The 14,328-nt window shown below is 41.7% G+C and overlaps 1 protein-coding gene across 1 annotated transcript; it reads left to right on the forward strand.

The window, feature by feature from the left end:
* Nucleotides 1–390: 390 nt before the first annotated feature.
* On the forward strand, nucleotides 391–3,166 carry olig3 (oligodendrocyte transcription factor 3). Its single transcript, XM_037782805.1, has one exon. The coding sequence runs from the start codon at nucleotides 1,547–1,549 to the stop codon at nucleotides 2,438–2,440; it is 894 nt and encodes a 297-aa protein (XP_037638733.1). The 5' UTR covers nucleotides 391–1,546; the 3' UTR covers nucleotides 2,441–3,166.
* Nucleotides 3,167–14,328: the final 11,162 nt, after the last annotated feature.

Consider the following 14,328-nt stretch of genomic DNA (forward strand, 5'->3'; position numbering starts at 1 on the left):
AAAGTGAATTCAATTCTTGAAATGATATAATGACTGTATTGTGAGCAGTTTTTGCTCAGCATTTTGATTGTCATCTAATATACTATTCTATTTTATATTTACTATTTATTTTCTACTCTATTTTTAAATAATTAAGTGCTGAATATTATCAATCAAAATAGAGTTAGTTCCTATTTTATTTATTTATTTATTTTAATTTATTTATTATTTATTTTAGGGATAAATTGTTAGAATCTCTTGGGGAAAAAAACACATTTATAAACCTGTATTCCCAACGCTATTCTGTGGCGTTTTATTATAATAAATAATAATAATAACAACAAAATAATAATAATAATAATAATAATAATAATAATAATAATAATTAAATGAAAAATTATCCTAGAGGAAAACATGGAAGCGATGAGAAGTTTTTATGAAGGTCCAGACATGAGGCCCACATGCTGACATATGGCCAGCAGAGTGCCGAGTGTCGGAGCGGGCATGGTATACCTCTGTCCCAGCGGAGGCCGCGCACCCTGCGGCAGCAGGGGAGCCGCTGAATGGGAAAGCAATTTCCCTCCTCATTCCTCCTCTTTCCTCCTCATTCCTCCTCATTCCCTCAGGCAACCACCGTCGGACCGCGCGGACACTTTGGTTTAACTGTCTGATAAACTCTCAAAGTGAGCACTTAGTGTGTGAGATGCTGAGGAAGTTTGTTTAAATGAACACAGTCTCTCCTCTTCTTGGTGCATTTCATCAACATTTTTTTATGTCAAAACATGTGAAAGACATTTTTTTTTTCGCGATGTTACAACAAAGATCTTGTGCGTAAAAGTCACATTACGCAGCGCGCAAAAAGGCTCAGCAGACAAGTCAGGCCACATCTAGTGATTCAGTACGAGGAGAGGCTCTCAGAACAACTTCTATGACATGGATAAGTTTGATAAAAACCGTATAAAAAGAAGCAATTTTAAAACTGACCGGTTTGTCCCAGGAAGAGCAACTTTCTGATCCACGAGAGGAGGAGAGAAAGAGAAGAAGAATAGAAAAGAAGAGAAGAGAAGAGATGAAGAAGATGAAGAAGAGAGGCTCGCTGTGCCCCCCAGCAGTGTCGTGACAGTGTCAGTGAATGGTGTCTCACCGCGGTCTCTGAGACAGTGAAACACACCGCCCCTTTCTACCGGGCACGTCATCCTCCTAACGAGGCGGTATGAAGAGGAAAGCCGCTTTTGTTTCCTCGCATGTATAAATAGCCTCTATCAGTGTCCTCCTCACCGCAGAGACACACAGAGAGACAAGAGACACGGGCGGCAGAGAGAGGCAGAGTGGACACCGATGTGATAAGAGGGACAGGAGCGCGGGACAGGGAGGGAGACAGACAACATCAGGTGACCAGAGACACTCCAGAAAGAGAGAGAGAGAGAGAGTAAAGAGAGAGAGAGAGAGAGAGAGAGAGAGAGAGAGAGAGAGAGAGAGTAAAGAGAGAGAGAGAGAGAGAGAGAGAGAGAGAGGTAGTGTTCCAGCAGAGACCTCCTCCCAGCCACCTCTGAAGCGAACCCATAAAATGAATTCCGCCTCCAGCCCGAGCAGCAGAGCCTCTTCTCCGGACATGGATGTGATGTCTCTGAGAGACCACCACCCACACCACCACCACCACCACCAGCACCACGTCGGCTCCTCAGTGTCCTCGTCCACGCAGAGCAGCGAGCTGCGCCAGAAGCTGACCGCAGCGGATCTGCTGAGGTCTGGAGACCCCAAGTCCGTAGGAAGCAGCAGCAGTAGCAGCAGCAGCAGCAGCAGCTCCAACAAGTTCAAACTCAAGAAGCAGGTCACCGAGGAGGAGATGTACCACCTCCGGCTCAAGATCAACGGCCGCGAGAGGAAGCGCATGCACGACCTCAACCTGGCCATGGACGGCCTGCGCGAGGTGATGCCCTACGCGCATGGGCCCTCGGTGAGGAAGCTGTCCAAGATCGCCACGCTGCTGCTCGCCAGGAACTACATCCTGATGCTCAACAGCTCCTTGGACGAGATGAAGCGGCTGGTGGGGGACATTTACGGAGGACACAACTCGGCCTTCCACTGCGGCTCCGTGGCGCACGGGCCCGGTCCCGGTGCAGGTGGACACTCCGGTGGCCCCGGTGCAGCAGCAGCAGCCGCCGCAGCAGCAGCAGCCGCGCACCAGGTGCACCCTCTCCTCGGGAGCGCGCTGTCCACCCCGACGTCCTCCACGCTGACGAGCGCGCTGCCGGGCCTCGCGTCTATCCGGGCCCCCCATCCCCTGATGAAGGGGGCCCCGGCCGGGCCCCCGGGCCTGCAGCTGGGTCCGGGTTTCCAGCACTGGGCCGGTCTGCCGTGTCCCTGCACCATCTGCCAGGTGCCTCCTCCTCCACACATCACCTCCATCACCTCCGCAGGCCTCACGAGACTCTCAGTGGAGAAGGATCTGATGAAATGATGCCACGCAGAGACTGACATGTGCTGATGTGTGTAAATAGAGAGAGTTCAGGGCATGAGGGTGGATTTGGCCTCAACTTGTTCACTTGTGCATGTTGTTGTTTAGTCTGTTTTCTTGTTTGGCGTATGAGAAAAAAAAAAAGTTATTTTCCTCCTTGTAACAAGGACTTATATAAAGACTTGATTTTGCCAGTTGAAGGTGTAAAAAAGATAAAGTTGTGCGTCATGCAACAAGATGCCACTTGTGTGTGACTTTTAGTCTCACAGCACAAAGTGAAAGTGAAGGAGGCTGCATGAATTGTTGATTTACTTTGACTTTTTTTGTATCAGGCGTCATTTTGTGAAAACGAAGAATGCTCTCTGTGCCTTGTACCAAGGATTTTAAACTTGAGTTGTAAAATGAAAAATACTGACATTTATGTGTTTGGCTAAAATGGTTCTGAAATTTGTTTTAAAATTCTTTGGATTTATTTTTTATTTTTGTGGCTCATTGTGCGTCCATTTGTGCTCTGATTTTTCCATGTTTATTTCTTATTTGTATATCTTCTTCTTTTTGCATGATGGTAATAATTATCACAGCATGATTGTTTTTTTTTTGCTGAATTGAATTTGTTATGCCCAGAGACCCCGTGTCTTTATTTTTGTACATTGTTGATGATTGATGAAATATTTATTATCGCCCAGCGTCCCCTGGATGAAATTTCAATAAAACTGAAATTATGGATCATATCTCACTGTCTTCTCCTCTCTTTTTTATTTTAAGTAGTCACTCTTAAACATTTAAAACAATATTCATCATTTCAATTATGAGTTCAACTTCCTGAAGTCTAATTCAGATCAATTTTACGCCTATTATTACTTTCTTAATAGGTGCACATCGATAGCTCATAAACAAATAGCTACAAACTTGGTTTATTTTTAGATAAAAGCAAACCTTGATCTATCTAAATCAATTAATTTATTTCAGCCAAAACATATTTAATTCTTGCACATTTTTCAGTATTTAAACATTATTTAAAATGTATGTAATATTCCCATCCAACGCAATAAGGCCTCAGATTAAAAAAACGCAACGATGTGTTGACTTTTACAGACTATATATTTCCACTGGACTCTTATTTGCTTATTTACTTATTTGAAATAAACGAAGATAATTAAATTTAATAGTAGATTTTTTTTTTACAAGAAATTGGTTAAATATGTTAATTATTGACAAAATATGTAAAAGGAAAACTAATCGAAATTTACTCTCTGATAATTGGCTTTTTTCTCTTTAAATTATTCTTACAGAAATTGAATTTCCCTGGACATATAGCAGCACTTTTGTTTGTCGGCCTATTAAAATTAATATTTTGGAAACAGCTCTGTAATTAAGCGAGGAAAATCTGAATCTTTATAAATCTGATATTTGGTTCATTTTATTTCTCTTCATGTCTCATCTGCAGTCTCCACGTTTGCACAATAACACCAGCTGATGGTGATTTAAAACACAGACATGGTCAGACCGCATTTATTTAACAGCAAATGTTAAATAAAAGGGGTAAAATGAGGATGAAATGAGAGGAACCGGTCTGCAGCTCTAATGGAGCCCGGTTCAGTGTAATAGTTAGAGCGCTGCTCCTCTGGGAGCTCAGCGCGGAGCGGAGCGGTTTGTCCGCCGGGTCTCTCGGGTGTTTCTGCGTCTCATCTCTGCAGCGACAGAATGGATGTTTGTGGAGATTACAAGTTAATTGTTCATGGGGGACCGAGAGGAGAAAATCACATCACAGAAAAGGCGTCGGGATTACAGGCTACTAAATGCAAGAAGATTATACATTCACACCCAAAACCCCCCTCCTAATGCAAATGAGTGTGTGGATTAAACAAAAAAGATAAAGAAAAGGAGAAGAAGAAGAAGAAGAAGAAGAAGCCCTTTTGTAACTTATTTGGAGGGAAGAAAACACAAGTTCCGTGGCTAAATTGAGAAGCGAGTGAAAGAGTTGATTTGAACACGTCTTGGTGTTGTTTTGTCTTTAGGAATGAGTGGAGCCTGTCTGTCCTCGCAGGATGCCAGATGGGATGTAAATAGCTGGGTAGCTGCAATGGCCTTTTAACCGCACAACACTGAGGAGGATGTTGTCAAGGGAAGCTGGCGGTTTGCGAGTTAATAGTCATGAGTTGGGGTAATTACTTAAGGTTTATTATGCTCTGATTTCAAAGGAAATGGACCCTTCAATGGGCCGAGAAATACTTCTTAATTCTGGCTAATTAGGAGCTGAGGAAAGCACAGACAACTGCTGCTGCTGCTGCTGCTGCTGCTGCTGCTCCATCCAGCTCTGTTACATTCATACAGGGGGGATCATTTGTAAGTAAGACACAACATCATGCACAAAACACTCATGCACATGCAAATAACATGCACAACACAAATGCTGTTGAATGTTAAAGAGGCGAATGTAAATCTGTTCTGTTTTAGTGTAAATCTGGCAGTTTGGTCTATGATGGTGTGGTTAACAGGAGGATTATTTAATGCCACTGGTTTGCACTCTGAAGTTTAGGATTTTTTTTTTCTACTGCAATTAAAAGCCTACAAGTGAAATGAAAAAGTAATCAAACACCGATAATAGCACTGTTTATCATAATGCAGGGGCTTATCTTCCTTGCAGGGTTCACAAGAATGATCCTCATTAGATTTATACTTTTACCTAATCCCACTGAGATTCAGAGTCCTCTTCTTCATTAAGAGATGCAGCAAAGACAGAAAGTTGGTGATAACGATGCAACATAAGAAATGAAACCAAGTAATAAAACAATATATTAAAGAGGAAAAGGAAAGGAGGGGAGAGGAGAGGAGAGGAGAGGCAGAAAGGTGTGAAAAAATGCAGCAATATTTTTTTATCCACAGGTTCCACCTTTTATTCTACTGGTGGCAGTTAAACAGAAGAAGCATTTTATAGCACTTATTTGGCACCTCTAAAGCTTTTTCTTTTTTCTTTCCACTTATTCTGCTTTGTAAAGGACTGCAGCGAGCATCAAACCCTCATAATGTGAGTACACGAAAAAAACCGTCACATAAGAACATGTTAAAATTAGGGCCGTCAATCGATTAAAATATTTAATCGCGATTAATCGCATGATTTTCCATAGTTAATCACAAATTAATCACACATTTTTTTATCTGTTCAAAATGTACCCTAATGGAGAGAATTGTCAAGTATTAAATTATCTTATCAACATGGGAGTGGGCAAAAAATGTGCTTCTTTATGTAAATGTATGTATATATTTATTAATGGAAATCAATTAACAACACAAAACAATGACAGATATTGTCCAGAAACCCTCACAGGTACTGCATTTAGCATACAAAAATATACTCAAGTCATAACATGGCAGACTGCAGCCCAACAGGCAACAACAGCTGTCAGTGTGTCAGTGTGCTGACTTGACTATGACTTACCCCAAACTGCATGTGATTATCATAAAGTGGGCATGTCTGTAAAGGGGAGACTCGTGGGTACCCATAGAACCCATTTACATTCACATATCTTGAGGTCAGAGGTCAAGAGACCCATTTGAAAATGACTGCCAGGTTTTCCTTGCCAAAATTTAGTGCAAGTTTGGAGCGTTATTTAACCTCATTTGCGACAAACTAGTATGACACGGTTGATACCAATGGATTCCTCAGGTTTTCTAGTTTCATATGACACCAGTATCTTCACTCTTTAAAACTGAGTCTGCTATAACCGAAAAATCGCAAGTTGCGTTAAAGAAATTAGTGGCATTAAAACAAATTTGCGTTATAACGTTACCTTTGACAGCCCTAATTAAAATACATAAAGTAGCATAAAAGATGAGCTGAGAACAATATGCCTAAGGGTGTGAAAGATTTACAATTCAGAAGTCAAATATGCAAATTACCCAAAAAATGATTGCAAAGACGAATACCTTAAAGTGTCAGAGATCTAACATTCAAGTGTCAACAGCTTCAGGGAATGTGCTTCTATTAAAATGTTCATATTTAACATTGAGTTGTCTATACTGCATTTAGAAATATTACTGACAGACAGATTTAATTTCTCCAGAGATTCAGTGCATTTTGCTTTTCAGTGCCAGTCAATGACGACTGAATGGACTCGTGGCCATCAGCTCCTCTTTTCATGAGGCTTGACAAACAACTGGTCCTTTTTACAGAGCACACACCTGTTACTGGGAGCCACTCGAGGTTTATCACTATAGAGCAACGCTGCTTTTGTTCAGCCGGGCCTTTGGACACGGATGCTAACAAGGCAACAAATGCTGTCAGCCTGCCTCGCTCGGTGTCCCTGTGACCGAGCTGAAATCTGTGAATTAAAACACACAGATAGATGCTTGCCAGCTCCATCACACGTAATATGAGCTCTACAAAGCTGCGAATATACGAGGCTTTTTAGTCAGATGTGAACAAACAGTAGGGGCATTTAATGCTTTTTAGAAGTCCAGAGTTTGGATAAACATCTCATTTGGCAAATCGCAGACTGTTGCTGCATTCAATCTGGAGTGTGTAGTGGTAAACTGCTGGTTTGTTTATTTGCCCGGTCACTGAGCCGCCGCAGGGCCGGTGCCTGAGGGCAGCAATTGAAAATAAATTTCAGTTGAATAAGGGGCAAGCGGCCGCATCAGCCGAGCTGCTGCTAGAACAAAAGCAGTTGAGGGGATAAGTTATTGACCGGGCTGACAGCCTGAACGAGGCTGATTATAACTGCCTGGTCGTGCTCTGTGTGTGTGTGTGTGTGTGTGTGTGTTGTAGCTTCATAGTGAAGCAGGTGCAGAGGCCATTCCCTCTCTGTGTACGTCTACCTCTCTCCGTCACTCTCTCTCTCTCTCTCTCTTCCTGCCCTCAGGGAGGCCTCGGGGCCCTCTGTCCTCAGCTGATTCCACAGACTAATGTTTAACCCATACTGCCAAAACAGAAAGCATATTTCCATCATAAGAGCGCTTTGCCATCGCCATTAGCGACGGAGCTCATTTGCATGTTAATTGTGCAGTTAGAGAGGTGGTGTTGACACTTCCCTTTGTCCACGCAGGGTCGCGGGGAAGTGAGAGGATGGGGCTGCAGAATGACGTCCGTGTGCGTTATTGTTTCAGGCTGGTCGTATCATCTGTAATCATGGGACTTTCAAACAGAACGGAGAAAAAATATAATTAATTCATTAAATAAAGTGTTATTCTTACCGTAAGAATATATATATAATTATATACTATAGTTGGTATGTTAGTTAAAAAACAAGTAATTTTTATTTTTAACTAGGGCCGTCAATCGATTAAAATATTTAATCACGATTGATCACATATTAATCGCACATTTTTTATCTGTTCAAAATGTACCTTAAAGGGAGATTTGTCAAGTATTTAATACTCTTGTCAACATGAGAGTGGACAAATATGATTGTTTTATGCACATGTATGTATATATTTATTATTGGAAATCAATTAACAACACAAAACAATGACAAATATTGTCCAGAAACCCTCACAGGTACTGCATTTAGCATAGAAAATATGCAAAGTCTATAAAGTGGAGACTCGTGGGCATAGAACCCATTTTCAGTCACATATATACAGTAGAGGTCAGAGGTCAAGGAACCCCGTTGAAAATGGCCAAGCCAAAATTTTGATTAAGTTTGGAGCAGTTATTTAGCCTCCTTCCCGACAAGCTAGTATGACATGATTTTCTCGTTTAATATGATGCTGTTATCTTCACTGAAAACTGAGCTCACCGCAGCCTAAAAATGCTGCGTTAATGCGTTAAGAAATGAGTGGCGTTAAAAACGAATTTGCGGTTAACGTCTCTGTCTCTGAATTGCAGTGGAGTAGAAGTATACAGTAGTAGAAAATGGAAATACGCAATTAAAGTATACAAATATCTCAAAATTGCACTTAAGTACAGCACTTTTCTTAATACTTCTCAATAATTCTAAATACTTTGTTATATTACACCAGTTAAAATGACCTCCCTGACCAGCTGCAACACTAAAAACACTGATTACACATTAATGCATCAATAATAATAATGATAATAATAATAATTATACAGTAACATGATGTGGTCCATTGACCGAATATTGATCAACAACAATTTTCATAAAAATGCTAAACATTCACTCACTTGTTTCAGCTTCACATATGTGAGCATTTAGTGCTTCCTTTCATTAATTTTATGCACTTATAAATTGAATATCTTTTAGGACTGTTCGTTGAACAAAACATGTCATTTGAACTCCTCACCTTGGGTTTGGTTAATTTTATGTATTTTGTGGGCATTTTTTGCAATTTTATAACATTTTATATACAAAAAAAATAATCAACTAATTGAAAAAAATAAACAAGAGATTCATCAATAAGAAAATAATCATTACTTGCAGCCCCTACATATCATATTTCTAATAATTTACTATCATGAGTACTTTGACTTAATAATACTTTTTGAATGCAGGACTTTTACTTGTTAAAGTGAAGTAACTTTTACCAGTAAGAGTTCTTCCTCCAGAAAATTACCACGTGAGCACGATCGCTGTCAATATTATTAATCGCTGTCCTGTAAAATAAAGGAAAATGCAACACACAGACAACCTTCCTGACAAAACGGGACATGCTGTGTTTACACAGCAGGCAAAATATGCACAAGAAGACAAACTAGTGCACACACAGATACACACACTTTCATTTGTCCACACACACACACACATGAGCCAGTTTTGGTGTCAATTCTGTGTAATAAATACAGATTCAGCCAGACAGAAAGTGTCTGCATGTGTGTATGTGTGTGTGTGTGTGTGTGTGTGTGTGTGTGTGCGCGTGTGTTTGCGTGTGTGTGTGTGTGTGTGTGTGTGTCAGCAGTAATATCCTCCTACAGTGACTGACAGATGGCGTTCAGTGTTTGGCCGTAAATGTGCTCTCTGAGTGTTTGTCTGTGTGCCAGTCGCCTGTAGTTTGGAGACTCCCCGTGAGAGTCTAACTGTCCTGACACTGCTCAAAACCAACTGTCCTTGATTGTCAACCATGGATGAACCGTAGTGTGTGTGTGTGTGTGTGTGTGTGTGTGTGTGTGTGTGCGTGTTTATGTATGTGTGTGCGTGTGTGTGTGCGGTGGCCTTCTGGAAAGAGCGGAGCAGGCCAGGGGAGCAGATGTTAATGGGAGAGATATATCTATCTAAATCTCTGGCCACCACATGCTTCAAATCTGCCCGGAGGAACGAGTCTCTCAGCAAGATGACACGGGGAAAAACAGAGCAGGAGAACTTTTTTTTCTTAAATATGGGAGACGGAGAGAAGAGTGAGTGTGTGTGTGTGTGTGTATGTGTGTGTTTGTGCGTGTGTGTGAGCCAGCTCCGGGCCTGGCACAGCGCTGGGTGACAGTCCCCTCTCAGCGGGGAGAGTCGGGCGACAAAGTGAAACATGATCGCGAGGAGAGAGAGAGCCACGACTGAAGCCAAGAACAGACAACACAAATAGAGAGATCAGACCACCTCTTTGTACGGTCCAGTCCAAAACCAAATAAAAAATGTGTTTGATTATGTTCCTTTGCATGAAGACAAAATGAAAACAGGCGACGAAAAAAAGTTGGGAAATGAAGGGAGTTTGAATGTGGACCAAGTTGTTTTGGCTTTGAAGGGCCACATGACGTCCTTCTGTGGTCGGTACACTAAATGTCTTTAGAGGTTGATGGTTATTAAAGCAGACAAATGTCACTTTGCCTTTGCCTGCCGTGAGACTTCTTTCATTGTGGACAAACATACAACCGGGGACTTTAGCCGTTATTTGGGTTTTACGCAAGCGATAATACATGGCGAGGAGTCCTAATATACAAAAAGAAAATAGATAGGTGGAGAAGAGTCCATTATTTTCTATATCAGGACATCTTGGAGTGTATTATCAGGTTTATACCACAGCCAATTACCAAAGGCAAAAAGGAAAGCTGTGTTCAAATCATCATCCTTTTCTTTAAAGTTTGTTTGTTGTCAGTCCCATCAGTTAAATGAGGGATTAATCTGTTTTTGCCATAATTTCTATTGGTTTTAATAATGTTAAGCATACCAGCCATTTAGCCAGATTATATACTGTACACTAAACTACTTTACTTGGAGGTAAAACTTTGTTTTCTCCTCGAAATAAATTTGGCTAACCCATTCGTAACTTGTCTTATCAGCGCTCACGTTTCTTTCCCCTTATTTCACCCATAATGCATTGCGCGACTGGCTATCTAAGTCAGTCTTACATTAGTCACTTATAGGGAAGCTTGATGTAACAAGTACATTTTAGGGCTGTCAAAGTTAATGCAATAATAACACGTTAACGTTTTTACTGCTTTTTAAACGCAGTGGAAGCAATTCTGTTGCTATGGTTACCTGCAGTTTAATATATAACTGCCAGACAATCAGAAAATCTGATAGATCATCTATGGCCATGGCATAAATACAACTTAATGAATCAAAGGAAGGTATTTGGTGTGACAGTCTCACTGAAGTATAACTGACAGTTATCAGCATAAAAACATCCAAACGTTAATTCTTTGACTTTTAAATGGTCTTGTAGCAAAAAGAGAACATTGTATTTAAAGCAAACGACTGGCAGACGTGACCCTTCTTTTTAGCTTTTCTTTCTTTTGTAACTGAACCCAGAAGAGAGGGATTCAAACAGGCCTTTGGGAATTGCACTAACATCTCCATTGGCAGCAGTGTAAAAACAGACATTACACCCCTCCGACTGGAGGTACGTGGCTTGGCATCGGTCCACGTTTACACCCTACAGCCGGTCTAACCTTCTTGTCTATCTTGCATCAGTTGGCAGCAGAAGTAACGTATGGATTACACCTCTCTACTCTCTCTCTGTCCAGATGTTACACTTACCCCTGCCAGCTGACCTGATAAAAGTACATCTGAAAAGGTCCTCAACAAAGAAACTCAATCACCTCTAAGGTTTCTCGGAGGATTTCGAACCTTTGTCATTACATTTCCTCAGGTCTGTCTCCGAGTATGTGATCTGGCGGGGCCGTTAACCCAGGCGTTAGCCCGCTACCTGACCCTCTCTGTGAGCTGGCGGCGATGTTAAAGCAGACATTAGCCTCCTCCCTCTGGCCTGGATTCAGCTGGCACGTTTGGACCTCATTGATGGCGCTGCCAGGCGGACTCCATCACAGTTGGTGATTTTGATCAATATCAACGTTAACAACACCCAGACAGCTTGTCGGAGAACAAACAAACATGTAAATAATGCGTCAACACGTTCTGACGTTCTGGACGAGGCGGTTATTGGTGGAGAGGGCAAAGAGAGACACACATTTATGTCACCTCAGAGATCAGTGTGTGTGTGTGTGTGTGTGTGTGTGTGGAACATGTACATCTCCATAGTCTTCTGATGAAAATAGAGTCACTTCACTTTGTCACTTCATGTTATTGGTCTCTCCAAGGGAAACTCACCTTTTAGTAGCCATTAAAAATACACCAAGATACATTTAAAATTGTATATGAATACATAAAATACAAATAAACAAAAGCATGAAAAACAAACAAGCCAGACCTATAGAGACCGAACACAAAAATCTGATGACATTTATGATTTCAGTTTTTAGTCCTCAGTTTGCAATATTTCTCAGGTCAGACATGGAAAGGGTCTCTCCGTCTAAATAAAGGTTGATGGACTGTGAACACTGGGGACAACAATGGAGACAAACGTGAGCATGGCTCACATACCCCACATACCCCCGCTCACTGCTTGACCTCTACTGAAGTAGGGCCAAAGGTTTTGCCTTTTAGGAACTAATGGAATTAGTCTATTGAGCACAATGTTGCTTCTTATTAGCTCACCTTCCTCAAGTCCAACATTTCTAAAATGATGGGCACCCCAAAACGCACAACTAGACCACACTGTCAAAACCATCATACCAAATTTGAAGTTCCTAAGTTAAAGGGACTATTTGTAACTTTCAGAAATGCTTCTTAACAGCGACACCTGTGGCCGTTAAATCAACGAAAGTCAGCGTCGGGCTCGTGCTTGTACTCGCTCTAAATGGACATGAACGAGCATCGCTCAACACAGGGAGGTGACACACGTCAGCTAAAACCATAATATCACTCTATATTTCACCTGCTTGGCAGTAATGTTAGTTGACCAGACGAAGGTCTCTCCATGAATCACCGCTGATACTGTGTTTGCTTCTCCTGCCTCAGCGCAGGCAGCGGGGCTCCGCAGCGAGAAACTCGTCTCCCTCCGCCCACCGCCGGAGTGAACAGGAAGACACCGGCACCCGGTCGGTAACGAGACGATAACGTTTCTCTCTGCAGAGCCCCGTCACTTCACAAGACACGGAAAACCTCTGTTGGTCTGGAGGAGCTGCAGCATTTATTTCTACACAAACGTCCACTGTACATTCACTAGATATTCTCAGAGCTAAACTAACTCTTCTGCAGTGTGGAGTGTGCGTGCGTTCACGTCTAGAGGTGGAGCGAGTACGCGAGTACGCGAGAACGCGTGCGCTGTCTGAATGAAGGCAAGCAGGCAAAGGAGACGAGACAGCGCCCACACGCGAGCGCACATATGCAAGCGCGCACGTGTCCCGACCCGGTACATTTATACGCTTAGAAAGTTACAAACAGTCCCTTTAAATAGTTTCTGAGTTCTGCTCCGGAAATGAACGTCTGTATACGTCCATATACGTCCGTCCGTATACCCCCGACTACGTTGTTGCGGGGGTATAATAAGCCCAGGACTTTATAGTTCTTTCTGATAATATATCAATAAATGTATCACCAAACCAAAATAATAAACTTCAATTTTCCTGAGGGGCGTTCCTAAAGCAAGATTATCAGTTAAACTAAGTTTACTTCAGTAAGACAGGCTTATTTTCAGGAAATTGTGCTTAACAGAGCAGGTTTAAAGGGAATAGAGGAGGTTGGTTAGCCTATACTTAGCATAAACACTAGAAGACAGGGGAAACAGCTAATCTAAAGCTCACTAATTAAAATAGTATATGTTATTTCTTTAATCTGTAGAGAAATCTAAAATTGTCAATTTGTGGTTATAGGGAGAGTTCCACTTAGTAGATGACTATTTCTTCATGAACAACAGTTTATCTGCATGTCCAGCTCCAGCACCTGCACAGCATCTGACAAAATGTTGTTTTTGCATAACTGTGTTCACACAGATTACACAAGCATGTTAGTTAGTCCACTTTAAGACCTCTACACACCCGGGGGCCTGACAAATATATGACACGAAAATGCAAAGTATTCGCCTGTGATTATTTCACATCAAAACTATTCATACTGGCAGCAATGACAATTTGTGACAGTTATAATAACAATTGTTCAATAAAAGGTTCAAATGGATCCAATGAGCCCAACTGTTTTCATGTGTGATGATGTTAGTCCCCGGAGTAGCCATTTCATTGTAGTGAGAACATTTTTTAAAAATCTGACCTAACTGTATAAAATGACCTGTGGTGACCTCTAGGATAATCACAGCCTCATGAAACTTTACAGCCACAAACTAAAGACCTAGAGCATTCAGAGGATGGATGGATCAAACTAGAGACCTAGAGCATTCAGAGGATGGATGGATCAAACTAGAGACCTAGAGCATTCAGAGGATGGATGGATCAAACTAGAGACCTAGAGCATTCAGAGGATGGATGAATCAAACAATAGAGACCTAGAGCATTCAGAGGATGGATGGATCCGACTAGAGACCTAGAGCATTCAGAGGATGGATGAATCAAACAATAGAGACCTAGAGCATTCAGAGGATGGATGGATCAAACTAGAGACCTAGAGCATTCAGAGGATGGATGAATCAAACTAGAGACCTAGAGCATTCAGAGGATGGATGGCTTTACTAGCTACATTGACAATAAGGGGGTTTCTGAGCAGTTTCCA

This window comes from Sebastes umbrosus, chromosome 10, assembly GCF_015220745.1.
Source record: "Sebastes umbrosus isolate fSebUmb1 chromosome 10, fSebUmb1.pri, whole genome shotgun sequence".
Classification (NCBI taxonomy): Eukaryota; Metazoa; Chordata; class Actinopteri; order Perciformes; family Sebastidae; genus Sebastes; species Sebastes umbrosus.

Excerpts from the sequence above, each read along its gene's own strand:
- olig3 (XM_037782805.1), top strand. The coding sequence starts at position 1,547 with ATGAATTCCGCCTCCAGCCCGAGCAGCAGAGCCTCTTCTCCGGACATG.